The sequence below is a fragment of the Lynx canadensis genome, chromosome E1 (assembly GCF_007474595.2).
Source record: "Lynx canadensis isolate LIC74 chromosome E1, mLynCan4.pri.v2, whole genome shotgun sequence".
Lineage (NCBI taxonomy): Eukaryota > Metazoa > Chordata > Mammalia > Carnivora > Felidae > Lynx > Lynx canadensis.
The window spans coordinates 57,111,093-57,129,094 of record NC_044316.2 but is presented as its reverse complement, the minus strand read 5'-3'; the positions used below and the strand labels follow the sequence as shown (position 1 = coordinate 57,129,094).

General features: G+C 58.6%; 1 protein-coding gene across 1 annotated transcript in view; it reads left to right on the top strand.

Moving 5' to 3' along the window:
- Window positions 1-9,100: 9,100 nt before the first annotated feature.
- Window positions 9,101-18,002, top strand: part of DNAH17 (dynein axonemal heavy chain 17) — a 101,391-nt gene continuing 92,489 nt past the window's right edge. The window contains exons 1-10 of the mRNA XM_030295066.1: window positions 9,101-9,445; window positions 10,765-10,958; window positions 11,810-12,002; window positions 12,182-12,281; window positions 12,419-12,504; window positions 12,691-12,816; window positions 13,458-13,610; window positions 13,722-13,808; window positions 15,200-15,367; window positions 15,590-15,706. Of these exons, the coding sequence (XP_030150926.1) occupies window positions 9,101-9,445; window positions 10,765-10,958; window positions 11,810-12,002; window positions 12,182-12,281; window positions 12,419-12,504; window positions 12,691-12,816; window positions 13,458-13,610; window positions 13,722-13,808; window positions 15,200-15,367; window positions 15,590-15,706 (1,569 nt within the window). The remainder of the gene's footprint in view (window positions 9,446-10,764; window positions 10,959-11,809; window positions 12,003-12,181; window positions 12,282-12,418; window positions 12,505-12,690; window positions 12,817-13,457; window positions 13,611-13,721; window positions 13,809-15,199; window positions 15,368-15,589; window positions 15,707-18,002) is intronic.

Genomic DNA, 18,002 nt, shown 5'->3' with positions numbered 1-18,002 from the left:
TCCGAGGTTTTGAAAAATCACTGATTTCTGCCAAACACCGCGGCCTGAGACCAAGCATCTGAGCATAGGAGACGATCATCCACAATCCCCCAGCGAGAGAGAGAGAGAGAGAGAGAGAGAGAGAGAGAGAGACACACACACGGAGAACCACTGGATCAGTTGTGATCACGTGACATTAGGCATCTCGTACTACTCGCGTCGCAAGACCTCGCTTGTTTATCAAGTTAAGATTTATTAGAAATGTTTGCTCCAGCAGGGGAGGGGCAGAGAGAGAGAGGGAGAGGGTGACGCAGAATCCGAAGCAGGTTCCAGGCTCCAAGCTGTCAGCACGGAGCCCGGCGCGGGGCTTGAACCCAGGAACCGCGAGATCACGACCTGAGCCGAAGTCGGTGCTTAACCGACTGAGCCACCCAGGTGCCCCGTGTTCTTTAACATCTGAAAATCCTTTTGGAAACTTTCCCCCATCTTTACTTCCCCCAACTCCAAAGTATATGATCAGTTGCCCCTCACAACCCTAGTGCGGCTCTTTCTGCCCACGGGCCCTATCCCCGTGCTTTAATAAAACCACCTTTTTGCATCCAAGACATCTCAAGAATTCTTTCTTGGCCGTGGGTTCCAAACCCCCATCACCCCAAACCACACCGTTACTAATAGGGGAACTGGGGGGTGGAGAGGGGTGGGGACTGAGGAGGTAAGAGGCATATCAGAACTCTGTAATTTACACTCGGTTTTTCTGTAAACCTAAAACTACCTTAAAAAATAGTCTATTCGTTTAAAACGCAAAAGAATCTCTTTCTGCCGTGTGTTAAAAATGGATTTCCCGGTTTTATTCAAAATCACCTGTAACTGCCCTTCGAATTTGTTAAAACTCTAATTCAGAGCGTAGGGTCTCGCTAAATATCCCACTTGGCTTGGGGAGGCTGCCCCCAGGTCAAGGTGCTGTTTTTCTGTGGCTTTGCATAAGAGCGGCAACGACTCCAGCACCTTCCTCCGATCCGACCTGTGTCTGGAGCTGGCCCGTCCCTGGTCTAATCGCGCCTGTGCCTAGAGTCACCTGGGGATGGGATCAAACCCCGGTTCTGAGTCCCAGGGACGGGTGGAGAGGCTGCCTTCCCACCAGATCCCCTGAGGTGGTCTGGTCTGAGGACCACCCAAGACTATAAAATAAAGCTTTGCAATTCAAACGATGCCTCGATGCCTCGAGGGGTAAACCAGCAGCATTTGGTGAATTGGAAAATCGGATTCCAAACCTGGCTTGCTAATTACAAGCTGGGTGGTCCTGAGAAAGTTCCCCACCTCTCCGAGAACCACAGGGAATTCTTCTGGATTCCAGGAAGGTTCCTGGGGAACACAGACAGCTTGTGTTCACTTCTACTGGAGTCATTTTGGCCCCGGCAACAATGAGAGGGCCACCAGTTAGCCCCACGGTGTCCCCAACTCTCCCGGGCTTTGTTCTGAAAGTCCCAGATCCTGGGCAGTCCCTTGGCCCCAGGCACACCAGGACAGCTGGCCACCCCGAATTATTAGTTGCTTTTGTGCTAGCCAAGAAGACAAAGGACCACTGAGATTCTAGCTTCAGGGACGGAGGCCAGACTGAGGGAACAGGCCTTGGGGGATGAATCTCTCAGCTGCTCAGGGTGACTGGTAGGGGGAGTCAGGAAAGAACGCAGGATCCTCCCCGAAGCCTGGACAATCTCCCCCCCCCACACACACACCGGAGGAGTCCTGGGGATGCACACAAGCCCTGTCACATTGGAACAAATGTCCTTGGGGTAGATTTAGAGACAGACAGGCGTGAGTCAACCCACAGGCAGGAAATCTCGTTTCCAGACCTCCTTCAAATGCCGCTTTCCTGACTCATTACTTTCAAAGCACATTTAATTTTGCAAACAAAGCCCAGAAGTCCTTCCAGCAGTGGCCCAGCCGGCCCCTGGGGCCCTGTGTGTCTCTCTCCCTCCGCTGAAGTTCAACTGAGTTGACCTTGAGCAATCGGGCAAGGCAGGACGGAGGGACGCACGCACGCACGCACGCACGCACGCACGCACGCACGGGAGGGAGGCTCGTGGTGCTTTAAGGGGAAAAGCCTGGAGTCTTCCAGCCTTGTCCTGACTCTCAGAGGTTACTCAGGGCACTTAAGTTCACCTTGGAGGCATTTGTTTTCCAGTAGGAGATCTTATAAACTAAGTCACCGAGAAGGAGAGTATTCTGTAGCGCAGTTCAACCTTTTGAAGAAATAGTCCAAAGACTAGGGGTCGTGTTGCTTTGAAGGAAGCAATATTTGATATTTCCTGGTCTCCAGTAGATGCTGAGCTAGAGGGACCGTGGGTCTCTCGAAGCCTGGCCTGTCCCCCGGGCTCCCAAGCACAGAGTGTTGCCCACCTGGCCGATGTGTTGGACGAGCAGCTGGCACCGAAGAAATGGTCAGAAGAGGGGGGATCCGTGGGGCCTGGCCTGGCACCTGCTGGAACGCCTTCAGGGCACGTCCAAGGTCTCCCCTGATGGGGAGACAGACAGTCAACGATAGATCAATCGACTGCGAGGGCTTTGGCAGATTCCGTGTCCCTCGGGAGGGGTCCTGGCGTGCACCTTGCTGCTTGTGCCGGGGCGCGTTTGTCTCCCGAGTCGGATCTGCCCGGATTTCTAATTCGTTCTCTCTGTGACTGTTTGGCCACGATGGGGTAAAGGGCAGCGAGACTCCCCTCTGAGGGGCACTGAAGCCTCCCCAGGCAGGGATCCCCATTCAGACCTACAGGGAAGATTTAAAGCCTGGACATATGGCCTCGACCCCTGGGGCGGTGGGGCCGGGCACCATTAGGTCCAGAAGCTTCCCAGGTGATTCCACTGTGCGGCCACCGGAGAACCATTGCGTGAAGCCACACCTGCTGGGCTTGTTGAAGGGAAGGCCGGTTTTGAGGGTGGGTTCTCCTGGAGCTTGAATGACCAGAAAGAAACACAGGAGGGCCCTGGTAGCTACTGGCTGCTTCCAATAAAGTTACTCCAAACAGAGACCAAAATTGTATTGGAAACCCGGGGGCTTGTTTAGATGAGGACGGCTGGGCCCCACCCCCAGACTTCCCACTAACAACCTGCAGCCCTAACCGGCCCCCAGGTGCTCCTGCTGGTTCAAGGACCTCGCATCTCACTCTGCTCTAAACAGAGATAAAGCTCCCAGGCCCTGAGCTGGGCTGCACCCGCGGGGCCGCCCGGGACACAGGAGGCTTGCGTGGCCCACAGCCGGTTTCGAGCAACACAAGGGCCGGGCCTGGCAGGGGGATGGGGCGTGGCTCCTGGAAGGCGTGGGGTAAGTGCTTGACATTGAGCTTTGACTCCGAGGCACCCATTGGAAGCCGTCCATCTCGCAGGAGCACGTTGCCTGCCGGGTCACAGGCCAGGAGCAAAACGGCCAGATGGGCAACTAGGCCCCCCACCTGGAGTTCCCCTTTCAGAAGACGCGGCCTCCGCTCTCCTGAACCCTAATTCCCCTCTTCTGTTTCAGGTTAGCCAACAGTCAGCCACCCCGCAAAACCCAGACACCCTGCCTTTGGACCCTGACAAAGGGAGAGCCCGAGGTCCACATTCTGTCTCTCTCATCCCCTGTGACCTTGCTGTGTGGCCCTGGGCATGCCGTGTACCCTAGGACTTGTGGCTGATAAATCTGGTCCCTCCGAGGTCCCTGTGGTTTTGCTGAATTCCGCCCCGAGCCACAGGCCGGCCGGGAGGGACCCCTCTGTCTGCTGCCCCGAGGGCCAACTTCTGGTCCCCCAAACTCCGAACCCCTCACGAGGTTGAAGCCTGAAGCCTTCTTGCCCAAGCTGGGGACGGGTTCCTCTGAGCGCTCTCTGTCTCGGACAGGCTGCTTCTCGGTGCTGGGGCCCAGGTTCCAGGTCTGCCTAAGCCAGTCTTCGGGAAGAATCCCGTTCCGTCACCGCCACCCCCGCTGCCATTGATGTCTGTCAGGCTCCTCGGCCCCCGCCTTCGGTGTCTTAAGTCCTCGGCTGCCTCTAGCCAGAATCCCTGTCCCCTGGCTTCTCGCGTTGGTCATTCCCACCCACGGACCCCTCGCCGAGCAGGGCTGCAAATGCCCAGCTGCCTCTGCTGTGTTCGGAGTTGCGTCTGGTGCTTTCCTCCATCCCAGTAGCACCGGAGGGTCTGTCTGTCTCAGCTCAGACCAGAGTCGGCTCTGTTCCTCTTGGGCCAGCCAGCGCGAGGCATGTCCGTCAACCACCGGCTCCCGTGGGGAGCGCCGCGCACCGACCCCTTTCCCCGGGGGTGGGCAGGGGCAGATTTTGCCGCAAAGTGCTCCCACGGGCCTGCCCCGTTCGCAGCCTGGACCGCTTGGAATCCACACACTCCCCCCCGTGCTTGTCGGGGCCTCACCCCCGGGCTTGCTGTCCCAAGAGCCCAAGCTAGAAAAGGCCTCCGGAGTGCCTACCCTTGCGGCGACCTGTGGCAACCTCGAAGGCCAGAGAACCCTCTCTCTGGCCACACTGCCCTGGTCACAAAGGAAGAGTCCCCTGCAGGCCAGCCTGGCGGGCAGGGTTCGGCCCTCCCTTTCTGCCCAGTGCCAGGGCAAGGACGTGCCTGGGCGGGAGGACAAAGCCCGACTGTCCTCCCGTCCCCCTTCTGCCGGGAACTCAGCATGAGGACGTGTGTCAGGGCTGGAGCAGAGGGAGGATGTCGGGGCGGGGAGGGCTGACGAGAGCCAGATGGCCGGCCCCCTGCTGTCCGCAAGCGTCCCCAGCAGGAGAAAATTGTCCTGCGATTGTGTTTAATGATGGGTCACGTCTGCTGTGAAACCGGGAGGAAGTGCTTCCTGGGGCTGGGGAGTGGGGGATGAGTTTTCTTGGAGTGGTCTGTGACTGTCACCAAAGGAAGTGAGTGACTGATGTGCCCCGCTGGGGGCCCCAGGGCGGAGGGTCACCACCAGCCGCCCATGGCTCGGCCCCGAGGGCATCTCCCGGTCTGGAAGCTTCGCCCGCTGCCCTGGTCGTTTCCAGAGGGCCTGCCGCTCCCGCTGCGACGCGGACAGTGGGTCCGTGTCGAAAGTGCCGCCTGGAAAGTGGGTCCTCCTCTGTCTTCTTTGCTCAGGTGGGACCCACCGGGAAACTCCATGGCCCTCACGGGTCTCTCCCTCGCATCAGGCACAGCACCCACCCTGGAGCCCTAGGGCTGTGGTTCGAGGGCGACAGGAGGTCTCCCTGAGTCCCTGCACGTCCACGATTTCAGCAGGAGACATTCGATCCTTTGCGTCTCACGGACACACAGACCCTGGGGAAGCACATAGGGTTTCAAACAAGGGATGGGGCTTCGAGGAAAGAAGGGCTCCACCGTGTTTCCAACACATCTGACGGAACACCAGGTTGCATGAGGTTAAACAGACCTCCTAGCAGCAGGACTTCTCAGGGCCTTTGTTCCTTTGGTAATATTTACAGAAGGCCTGCGGTGGCCCAGGCACAGTGCCCGGTGCAGTGCTCATCCAGAGGGCTGGGCACCGGGAACTTTCTGGATGGATGGATTTGATGGCTCTGGGCACCTCACATGAGTTCATTCCCCGGCAGTGAGCGATGTAAACACCTGTTCATGTGCTTGTTGGTCACGTGTTTGTCTTTCTTGGAGGAAAGTCTACCTTTGTCCATTTCTTTTTAAGTGTTTTGTTTAAATTTTTTTATTCATTTATTCATTTTTGAGAGATAGAGTTCGAGTGGGGGAGGAGCAGAGACAGAGGGAGACACAGAATCCGAAGCAGGCTCCAGGCTCCGAGCTGTCAGCACAGAGCCTGACGCGGGGCTCGAACCCACAAACTGTGAATCATGACCTGAGCCGAAATCAAGAGCCACACGCTTAACTGACTGAGCCACCCAGGTGCCCCTTAAGCTTTTTATTTTGAAGTTTATTTATTTTGAGAGCGAGAGAGAGAGAGAGAGAGAGAGAGAGTGTGTGTAGTTCAAGGGCGGGGCGGGGGCGGGGAGAGAGGAAGAGAGAGTACGCAGCCTGCTTGGGATTCATTCTCTATCAGCTCAGAGCTCGACGTGAGGCTCGAACCCTTAAACCGTGAGATCATGACCCGAGCCGAAATCAAGAGCCACACGCTCAACTGACTGAGCCACACAGGTGCCCCCTTTATCCATTTCTAATTATGTTGTTTGCATTTTTATTATTGCGTTACGAGTTCTATATGTACTCTGAATACAAGTCCCTTATCAGATGGAAGATGTGAAAATACTTTCTCCCATTCTGTGGGTTTTTCTCTCTTTGTAGCATCCTTTGAAGCACAGAAAGTTTTCATTTTGATGATGCCCCATTTATCCATTATTTTCTTTGATCTCATGCTTTCGGTGTCCACGGAAGAAACCATTGCTTCCTGCAGGGTTGTGGAGATCAACTCCTCTGCTTTATTCTAAGGTTGTGACTCTTACATTTAGGTCTTTGATCCATTGTTAGTCAATTTTTGTAGGTGGTGTGGGGCAGGGATCTGACTCCTTTCCTGTGCGTGTGGGCTGGACTCGTTCCAGTGCCGTTTGTTGGGAAGGTTACTGCTTCCCCTGCTGGACTCTCCTGGCATCCCTAACACCAACTGCCCATAAAAGACTTCTAGGGTCTCCGTTCTGTTGCATGCATCTGGATGTCCGCCGGACGCTCTCAGTCTTGATTACTGTAGCTCTTGTAGGCAGTGTTGAGCTTGGGAAGTGCATGTCCTCCAACTTTGTTCTTTTTTCTTTTTCTTTTTTGTTTATTTTTGAGAGAGAGACAGAGTGTGAACAGGGGAGGGGCAGAGAGAGAGGGAGACACAGAATCCAAAGCAGGCTCCAGGCTCTGAGCTGTCAGCGCAGAGCCTGATGTGGGGCTCAAACCCACAAACCGTGAGATCGTGACCTGAGCCGGAGTCAGTCGCTTAACTGACTGAGCCACCCATGCGCCCCAACTTTGTTCTTTTTCAAGATTGTCTTGGTTCTTCTTGGCCCCTCACATTTCCCTGGCATAGGGTGAACCAGCTTTCCCATTTATGCAAGAAAGGTAGCTGGGATTTGGATAGGAATTGTGTTGAATCTAGATCAATTATAGATCAATTTGAGAATTGTCATCTTAACAAGACTGTCTTCTGAACCATCAACACAGGATGCCTTTCATCCACCTAAGTCTTTTTAATTTCTCTCAGTGATGTTTTCTTGTCTGTTTTAAGCATATACGTCTTGCGCTTCCTTATAAAATCTAATCCTAAGTATTTCATTCTTTCTGATGCTCTTGGAAATGAAATTGTAAGCAGAATTGATGTTATTGTAAATGGAAATCGTTTTTTGAACTTGATTATCGGGTTGTAGTGAATAGTATAGTGGGATGTCAGGATGCATGTTGTGATGTCTATGCGCCTCCAAAGGGAAAACAAAAAGATGTATAATAACCAAAGTGATGAGAGGGGGGACAAAATAATAAAAACTATTTAATCCAGGGGCGCCTGGGTGGCTCAGTTGGTTGAGCGTCCGACTTCGACTCAGGTCATGATCTCGCAGTTCGTGAGTTTGAGCCCCACCACGGGCTCTGTGCTGGGAGCCTGGAGCCTGTTTTGGATTCTGTGTCTCCCTCGCTCCCTGCCCCTCCCCCACTCATACTGTCTCTCTTTGTCTCTCAAAAAATGAATAAGTGTTAGGAAAAAAATTAAAAAAGAATCCAGAAGGTGGCAAGACAGGAGAAGAAAGGCATTCTGGAAGAGGCGGGGTAAATACCAAGCACTAAGTAAGACAATAAACCTAAATCCCAATATAGTAGGGGTTACAGGAACTGGAAATAGACCAAATGCCCCAGTTCAAAGGCAGGGATGGCTCAACTGAGTTTAAAAAATATTACAGTCCTTGAGCCTCCCCACGGTGGTGGGCGATGGAGGTTTGGCCATTTGCTCCACCACTGCTGGTCCCTCAGGTCCCCAGGGAGAAAGTTCTAGAAGTCCCAGCTGCTGAGGAGACCTGCAGAAGTTCCGTGGCAGTTGGAGCCCCTCAAGGGAAGGGAGCCATTTCCTTTCTGGTCCAGGAAAGCGCCGCTGGCCGGTTCACCCTGCCTCCGCCTGGCACGAGCATTTGCTCAGCTGGTGAGCCTTTAATTGTGTGAGGGGTGCTCGGACCCCCAAGCTCTGTCCTCGCTGGGTCTGGGCAGGACGTGCAGGTCGCCCACCGCCGCCTCCCTCCCTGCCTTCCCGGGGCCCTCACTCCAGCTGCTCCAGACTGTTCTCTGCCCTGCCTCAGCCCCTAGTCCTGGCTTCTTCCAGTCAAGTCCCAGGGCCCCCGGAAAGCTGGAGCCGCACGGGTCCTAGGTGGTAATAAAACCACAGTGCTCCCCCTGCTCACCTCCTCCCCCCAACCCCAGCACTCCAGTGAACCCTGCCCCTGTCGTCTCCTGGATGGGGGTGTGAGCAGCTTCTGAGGGGTCTATGAGGAATCTGTAGTTTGACCCCTTCATGAGCCTGTGGTGGGGGGTGGGGGGCGGCAAGGGAAGGCCAAAGAGCTGGGCAAAAGTTGGGGTACACTATGGCCACAGTCGGGGGGGGGTGGAGACCACAATGGACTTGACGCTTCTCCGCACATGGGCTCCACCCCTGCCTCCTTCTGAGCTCCGCCCATGCACTTGGGGTGTGATGTCTTCCCCAGGACCCTTCAACCTGACCCTTCTCTGGTCTCGTCTGCCCCCCACTGCCACCCCCATCGGACCACCTGGCTCCGATCGTCTTCTGCCCTCCCTTCTCGCCGGCACCCATCTCTACCTTTCCCAGCTCTTATCTCCCTGGTCTCAATTCACACAAGTGCACCCCACTGGTGTGTAGTCCTAGCCCCTGGAGACAGTACCCCCCAGCAGTGCGGGCCCCCCCCGCCCCCCCCCCCCCCCCCCCCCCCCCAACCAGCCAGAACAGACAAGGCCCCCCGGTCCCTCCCTCCCCCCAGCCCATGCACCGCTGAAGAGTGTACGTTCACAAGGAACCTTCTCTCACTGCCTGGTCAGAACAGAGGTTTCCAGTGGCTCCAGAGACGGGGGGACGCCAGGTGTCCCGGCAAACAGAGCTGCGTCGGTGTCTCTGCGTGCCAGAGGGACGACCGCGGTCTAAGGAAGCGTCACGATGACCATCACCCCGGACGTCAGGTTAGAGTATTTAGAGGGAGTCGCCGCCCTCATTCTGAAGTTCAAGCCCGACAAGTGGAGCAAGATGGTGGGAGCCGAGGAGAACCTGGCCTTGTTCACCGAGTTCTTTGAGAAGCCGGACGTGCTGGTTCTGGTTCTGACGCTCAGTCCGGCCGGCGTGATCATACCCTGCCTGGGCTTCCCCGCCTCCCTCAAGTCCAAAGGCGTTTACTTCATCAAGAAGAAACCGGGGAACGTCAAGAAGGATACCTACAAAGACCAGCTCATCTACGGGGACATAAGCCCCACCCCTGTGGAACACCTGATCGCTGTTGTGGAGGAGGTGGGTGCCCCGGGTGGGCCAGGGGCCAGAGGAAGGATCTCCAGTAGTGGGTGGTCTAGAGCCCTGCCACTCATGGGGTGGCCCACGGGCCACCGGCATCAGCCTCCCTGGGAGCCCATTAGAAATGCAAGAGCCCTGATGCCAAGGCAGACCTGTGTCCTTTTTTTTTTTTTAATGTTTATTTTTGAGAGAGAGAGACGAGCAGGGGAGGGGCAGTGAGGGAGGGAGACGCACAATCCGAAGCAGGCTCCAGCCATCAGCACAGAGCCCGACGCGGGGCGCGAACTCATGAACTGTGAGATCGTGACCTGAGCCAGAGTCGGACGCTCAACCGACCGGGCCCCCCCGGGCGCCCCGACAGACCTGCATTCTGACCAGACCGAGAGCCCCCGGCCTGGCACCTCATTAGGTGGACAGCCACACCAGCCAGAGTCCGAGTGACGTAGCTTTCTGGCCATTGCTCTCCTCACGTGTGAGATGAGGACTCGTGGGACCCAAGTGCCAACTCAGGGCTCGGGCCAGTGTCCTTCCATCTGGAGGAGGAGCCCGGCGGGCCCGGAGCTGACAGGCGTCCGCGTCAGTCTGCTCCGGCTGCCACGACAGGGTACCACGGGCCTGGGGGCTGGAAGTCCGAGATCCAGGTGTGGGAGGGGTTCCTTCGGGAGCCTCCCTCCTGGTCCTGTAGATGCCGTCTCCTCCCCGCGTCCTCACCTGGCTGTCCCTCCGTGTCTGTCAGCGTCCAGACCTCTCACAAGGACGCCAGTCGCGTTGGATTTGGGCCTCCCACCCGTGTGACCTCATTCTAACTCGATCACCTCTTGAAAGGCCCGTCTCCAGGGGCGCCTGGGTGGCGCAGTCGGTTAAGCGTCCGACTTCAGCCAGGTCACGATCTCGCGGTCCGGGAGTTCGAGCCCCGCGTCGGGCTCTGGGCTGATGGCTCAGAGCCTGGAGCCTGTTTCCCATTCTGTGTCTCCCTCTCTCTCTGCCCCTCCCCCGTTCATGCTCTGTTTCTCTCTGTCCTAAAAATAAATAAACGTTGAAAAAAAAAAATTTTTTTAAATAATAAAAAAAAAAAAAAAGAAAGGCCTGTCTCCAAAGACAGCCACACCCCAGGGTGCCGGGGTTGGGGCTTCACATGAGCCAGGGGGGGGGGCCCGGCTCTCCCCTCGCGGAGCTGGCTTTGCCGGCGAGCGGCCGTCCTGGGCCCGTGCCCCTCTGCGGCCGTGCCTCCCCCTGGCATCGATTCGGGGTCCCCACTCCTGGGCGCCACCGGGTGGGAGGACACACGTGGGCACACGTCCGGGGCCCTTGCCTTCCAGGTGCTCTGCTCTCTGTTAAACCAAAGCGAAAACTTGAGCGGATGGCCCCGGGTGGTCTCGGAGGACATTGTCAGGCAGGTCCACAAGCTGAAGAACGAGATGTTCGTGATGGGGGGCAAGATCAGAGGGACGACGCTGCTGCCCGTCCCGGAGCACCTGGGGAGTCTGGACGGCACTCTGGAGTCCGTGGAGAGGTAGGAGGCTCGGCCCAGGCCACCGGCCGGGTGCGGGAGTAGCCGACCGGTGGCCGGCAGGGTTGGAGCACGGGAGGACGGGGTGCCGGGAGACGGCGCTGAGTCGGAGGTCAAAGGCGGGAGGGCAGCGCGGCGGGGGTGGGGGGAGGGGGGGACTGGAGCCCCTCCCCCACCACGCACGTGTATGCGCCCAGGCGGCCCGCGGCCCGTATAGGGTGTCACACAGGATATCCAGATCTAGGACGTGGGCACCGAGGGGCGTGGGAGGGGTTTGGGGCAGGCGGAGACCGCGCGTGTAGATAGAGGCTGTGTCGTCCCAGAGGCCCCGGGAGGCACGCGATGTCCCCCCGCACCTGCCCGACCACCACGTTCAGCTGGCTGGCGTGTGAGGCTCTCGGAGCCGCTGTGGGGTGACGGCGTGCTCCATCTACTCGTGTCGGAGGGTGACCGCTCTTGGGGGGCTCACTGTGCAGGCAGGTCCTCCACACAACCCCCGACACATGCCTTGTGCGGCCCCGATCAGGATGGCACGAGGAACCCACGTTGGACGTGGTCTCATCCTTGTTCAATCTGGGCCTCTCTGAGCTGGGAGGTCCTCCTCCCCCCCCATCCTCCTGCACCCTCGCCCCCCCGCCCCCCTCCCCCTCCCCTCCCCCCCCCACCCTCCTCTCCCACCCTCCTCCTTCTCCACCACCCTCTGGGACGTGAGGCAAGATGCCTGGGGCCTGTTGTCTGAGGGCCGCTGGCGGAGGCGGGTAGGAGGGGGGGACGATTCCCGCCCAGAAGGGGCAGAGCTGGAAAACCCAGCACCTGTGGCTGTGAGAGCGTCTCCCCCACCTTCTGCTCTGCAGGATCCCCCCCTCCCTGGACAACTCGCTGCTGCACGCCATCGAAACCGTCATCATCGACTGGTCCCACCAGATCCGGGACGTGCTGAGCCAAGACTCGGCCCAGGCCCTGCTGGACGGACAGCACCCCCTGCCCCGCGTCGAGTTTGAGTTCTGGGACGCCCGGCTGATGAACCTCAAGTGCATCCATGAGCAGGTGACCGGGCCTGAGCTTCTCGGCAGCCACCGTCCAGCCAGGCGGACCAGTCACCAACGCGACCCTTCCGTGCGGACCCCCAGGATCCTCGAGGCCCCGCGTGCAGCCCTCCGCTCCAGCGGCCGCAGGGTCTAGGGTCTTGGAGTCCCTCTCGAAAGGCTCCTTGTGTTCTTTCTCAGCTGAACAGGCCCAAAGTGAACAAAATAGTCGAGATCCTGGAAAAAGCCAGAAGCTGCTACTGGCCGGCCCTGCAAAGCGTGTACATGAACGTCACCGAAGGTGAGCCCAGGGAGCGGTCGGTGCCTTCGGCGAGGGGCTGGGGCGCCTCCCCTCCAGCAGCTTCCTTTGGGGAAGGGTGGTGGGTCTCGAGGAGCAGGTGTCGATGAACAGAGAGCCCTTGCTCTCGTCCCGTGCAGGGCTGAAGGAGGCCAATGACATCGTTCTGTATCTGAAGCCTCTGCGGATCCTTCTGGAAGAGATGGAGCAGACCGACTTCACGGTGGTGTGTCAGCCGGACAGAGGCCACTCTGAGGGGCTGGTCTCGTGTCTTAGGGGGAGGGGACCCCCCACGCCACGGGGCTTCTTGGCCGGGAAGGGCTGCGCGGTCCCGGGGAGCTCCTCTTCCTTCTGCTCTGGGGTCCCGTCCTGGAGGCACACCCACCCGTCTCCCCCCCCCCCCTCCCGCCAGCTCCCCACCGTCATCGCCAAGGTGCTGTTCACGACCGGCTTCATCTGGGCCACCTCCGAGCACGACGACACGCCCTCCCGGATCATCATCATCCTGCAGGAGTTCTGCAACCTGATCATCGAGATGGTAACCGTGCCCCTCCCTGTCTCTCCGTGTCCCCGAAGCTGGCATTGCCGGGCGGTTACACGCACGCAAAGTGGCTGGCACCGGGGTCTACGGGCCCCGGGCTGAGCTTGGGCCCTCTTGGTGGCCACCCAAGAGTCCTCCCAAGACCTGGCCGGTGCCAGCCCAAGCTGCCCCCCACACCTGGAGGGAGGAGGACAGCAAGGGGACCGAGTCCCAGCACCCCAAGACTCGGCCGGGACTGAGGGGTTTTATGCACCTGCCCCGAGATCCTTCCGGATTCCCTTCCTTCCCTGCTTGTCACCAGCCTGCCTCAGCCAGCCACCAGCCTTTGAGTCTGGGCCACCTGCGGGTGGTGCTTGCGGGCCTGGACCCTGCAGCGGGGGGCAGTGCTGTATTTCTGGGTCCCTGGAGGGACCGGAATCTGTGCAGTAGCCCATACACTGCGGGGCTGCAGGGCCGGGCGAGGCAGGCAGCCGGCCGACCGGTTGGGGCAGGGACATGAGGGACGGTTGACGTGTCCCAAGGCCGAGGACCCCATGCCGGACTGTTCGTAGCCCGCTGAGCGGCCTGTGGGCAGTGCGCCCGGATGTCCCCCCCGGAGAGCTCGGTCACGACCTGGGAACGCCTTCTCTTCGGCCCAGACGCGCAATTTCCTGAGCCCGGACCTGGTGCTGAAGGGCCTGCAGGGCGAAACAGAGGAGGTTCTGAGCGGCATCTCTCTGTCCGTGGGCGTCCTGAAGGAGCTCTACCACACCTACGACTTCTGCTGTGCGAACATGAGGCTTTTCTTTAAGGTACGGCCTGACGTCAGAGGCGGGTCGGGGGGCGACTCCGCGCGAGCTCCACCTGCACCCGTGGGAGTGTCTGGGCCAAGCACGGCCTCCCTTCTCTCTCCCCCCTTGAAGGACAAGGAGCCGGTGCCTTGGGAGTTCCCTTCGTCCCTGGCGTTTTCCAGAATGAATGCCTTCTTCCGTCGCATCCAGACCATTGAGGTACAGGTGACGCTTGGTTCAGGCTGCCCTTAACCTTGGCAGAGCTGCGCCTCCCGTCCTTACCCCGCCACCATCACACAGCCCCCAGCAGGGAGGATGAGAGTCCCGCCCGAGCATCCGCGTCGTGGGGAAACCGAGTCACGGGCCGGCCTCCTCCGCGCCCGGAGCTGTCGGCCAAGAACAAAAGTGGCCCGTTGTGGCTGCTTCTCCACACCCCACACCTTCTGTCCAGGAGCAGGCTGAAAACAAATTAAGCAGGCACAGCCAGGGAGCCGGGAGGCGGCGGGAGAGGACTAGCGGGGCTAGGCTAGGGCAGGTGTGGACGGACGCAGGACCCCGCACGAGCACTGTCGGATACATGGAGTGACCGAGCAAATGAACGTTTTTAAAGTTGTTTTTTTTTTTTTAATTTTTTTTAGTTTTGAGAGAGAGAGAGCGAGCAGGGGAGGGGCAGAGAGAGAGGGAGACACAGAATCCAAAACAGGCTCCAGGCTCCGAGCTGTCCGCACAGAGCCCGACGCGGGGCTCGAACCCACCAACTGTGAGATCATGACCTGAGCCGAAGTCGGACGCTTAACCGACTGAGCCCCCCAGGCGCCCCTCAGTTTCCTTATTTGTAAAATGGGCTCATAACAGTACCTATTCTGTCCAGTTGGTGGGAGACGGCCCCGGCCTCGGCCCCGGCTCGGGGGAGTGATCAGTGCCAGGCCCTAGGTTGGACTCCCGAGGCTGCGTGAGATCCTCAAGGAGCCTTGGGGATCTGGACTGGGAAACAGCAGCCTCACACGGAAGCAGCGAGGTCCCGTGAACGGACCGGGTGTGATTACATGCCAAGGTCAAGGGCGAGTGGGGGTTCCGGAAAGGGAGACCCCCGCCAGAGGCCAGAATAGTTGCAAAAGCCTCCGGGAGGAGACAGGGCCCCACCTCAGAGGCGGTAGGATTTACATGCAGGCCTCTGTCCCGGCATCCTGGGCGTGAGGGCATCCTTTCAGACCCCCGTCAGGGACGGGCTCGAAGTTGGGGACGGGCTTCCAGGAAGCAGAGGATTCGAAGCTGAGTCAGGACATCAGAAATTACATGGTGCCTGTCCAACCGCCTCCCCCCACAGCTGAGGAAATGGGGGCCCCGGTAAAGCGTGATCTATGTAGAGGCGCCTTTCGGGCGGTGTGGGGTCCGGACCAGAAGAGCCCAACCTCCTCACGGCTTGGAGGTGACTCTCAGAGTGTTCCAGAAAGCACTTTACAGAACAGAAATGAACAGAGGGCCCCCCACTGCCCTGAGGCTCCCAGGGTTCTTGCTCCCTGCCTCCTTCCTGCTGGATAAGTGGCTCATCCGTTGCGTTTAGTTACGGAGATTACTGGGTGGGTTTTTTTTTTTCCCCCCTCCCCCAGGATCTTTATAAAACAGCCATCGAGTTTCTGAAGTTGGAGAAAATCGAGCTTGGGGGAGTGAGAGGGAACATTCTTGGAAGCATGGTCACCCAGATTTACGATGAGGTCTCTGAGCTGGTGAAGGTCTTTGCCGAGTGCAAATATGACCCCTTAGAGCCCGGAGATTCGGTAAGTCGGGGGCCTCGGCCGGATCCACGACAGACGCCCCGGGTGTGGGAGGCACAGGGAGGCGGTGTGTTAGACGGTCACGTTCTGAAGACGTGCTCACGACAATTTGCGCACTCAGATGGAGCCCCGAATCCTGCCAGCGGGCTCAGGGTCGGGGTCAGAGCGAGTATTCCCCTGCTTTGCATGCCGACTTACCAGGTTGGTGTTCTGATTCAATTGCAGAGTTTTGACGACGATTACGCCGGTTTTGAGACCAAAATTCAAGATCTGGATAGGCGGCTGGCCACCATCTTCTGCCAGGGCTTTGATGCCTGCAGCTCCATTGAGTCATGCGCAAAGGTAGGCGTGGGCAGGGGCCTGACGGCCGCGGTGTGTCCCAGCAACACCCGGGGTGGGGGGGACGCCGGGAGCCACCTTGGGGTGACCATCTGGAGAGGAGGGGCTGGCCCAGCCGGGGGCCTCGCTCAGCATCTCAGAGCTCCTTGGGTAACTCCTGTCGGGTTTTGTCGCCAAAGAGTAAGGACGGAAAGGGAGTAAGGAGCAGGTGACAGTTCGTCCGTCTACCGATAGTCACTAAGTGAAGGTGTCCCTTTGTTCTCACTCGATTCGACCCTCCCCCTGCTCAAAAGGACCAAACGTTAGAGTTGCTGTAAAAATAAAACGTGCACTTTTTGACCCGCTGGGCTGAATTCACGCCCTCTTCGACACCCGAGGCTCCACGAGTGGCCCCGGCATCGTTAACAGGGACCCGCCGCTGCCCTGTTGGTCCGTGTCTGCCTTCCGTGTACTTTTATACGATTTCCAGGTGGCGAGCGTTACGTGTTTTTAGCACTTTTGCGCTTAGAAAAAAGGCATGATGCTATGGAAAAAGAATGTCAAAAAATAGACGGCAGAAAGGCGCTAACCCCCCTGGACAATATCCGTTCAAAAGGGAAGCACGGGGGCGCCTGAGCGGCTCAGTCGGTTGAGCGTCCGACGCTTGATTTCGGCTCAGGTCTTGATGGCAGGGTCGTGGGATCGGGGTCTGTGCTGAGCCTGGAGCCTGCTTGGGATTCTCTCTGCCCCCCTCCTCCCTCCCTCCCCCCCCCTCTCTCTCTCTCTGTCTCTGCCTCTTTCTCTGCCTCTCTCTCACTCCCTCTGCCCCTCTCCCCCCAACTCACGCTCTCTGTCTCTCTAGACTTGCCTACTCTCGCCCAGCAGGTTGAAATTTTTTTGAACGAAGCCGCCAACATGTAAAAGTTGAGAAGGTTCACGTGAAAGTCCAGACTTTCACCTTCTCTTGGAAAAGGCGATCTGGCCACGCTGGCCTCTACACAGCCCCTCGTAGTAACAAGTGGCTGAAGGGAACAACTGTTCCTCCCTGTGGACAGAACGTGGCGTCCAGTTGGCCCCAGCCCCCACCACTCCTTCCCGCCCTCGCTCACCCCTCTTCGTGCATTTCCACGGCCTGCCTGGTCCCAACAAAACGATGGAGGGGGGCCTCTGCTGATGCCACGGCCCCTCTGGAGAACGGGCATCGAGCATTCAGATGAGTAAATATACGTATGTACTCGGGGAGGTTTTTTATTTCTGCCTGGTTTTCCGCGTGTTTCTCGACGCGGACACTCTGCGGGTCAGACCTGCTGCTTCCCCTGCTGTGCAGGCTCTAGGCTGCTGCAGGAAGTTCAGTGCCCACAGGGGACGCCCAGTAGTCATTCTAGGATCTTCGGTCCCACGCGCTCGGCTGAACTTGTCACCCACGTTAGCCATCTCCTTGTGCCAGCTCGGAAAAGTCCAGAAGCCTGCGCAGGGTCACGCTGTTAGCCAGCCGGCGGCAGAGCCGGGACCCCAAACCAGCCCGAGCGTGGCCAGACAGGAGGACAGTAGGGGTGGCCCAGGTAGCTCAGGGTGCTGACCATCTTCCTGGATCCTGGATCTCCCCGGCGGAAATGGCCAGGATGTGCCTTTGCCTTCGCCTTCTAGACCTTGTTTTTGCAAACGCAAGGGAATCGGATCTGCAAATGGGATGAGCAAGTCAGTCTTAGATTCAGTCGGTGCTCCAAGCAGAATATCCGTGAATGCAAATTAACCCAGCAGTGGAAGTGCCGTTCCCGTCTCTGGAACATTCTTCCCCCTAGGTAGCTGCCTCAGGCCAGCGCGAGGCCTCCAGGACTTCCCTGCAGACCCGCCGGCCCTCCCTGGTGTCTTCTATTGTGTGTGGGTCTCTGCGCCTTCATTGTCCTCCGGGCTCGAATATCACCTCCCCGAAGGCAGGCGCTTGATTTGGGTGCACTCGGAACCCAGCCAGCCGGGCACACAGCAGGTGCTTTTGGGCTCTCGTCGCCCAGGGAACTGGCTCCGGCCGAGGGAGCGGAGTGGTACTGGGGTCCCAAAGCTCCAAGGGTCCCGAACACAGGTTTCCAGCCAGTCCTGTAACCTGGAAACAGGAGTCTCCCGCCGCACCCCGTGATGGGGTCTCCCAAGCTGGAGGGCAGCGCGGGAGCCGGGCGGGCCCTGTGTCTCCCCTCCTGCAAGGGCAGAGCTGAGAGACGCGTACCTGTGCTCTTGGGGCTCAGGGGCTGGGGCTTTGTGCTGTTCAGTCCAGGGGCCTCAGGGAGCTGGGCTGTTGCGGCCAAACCAACGAGGTCGTCCCCTT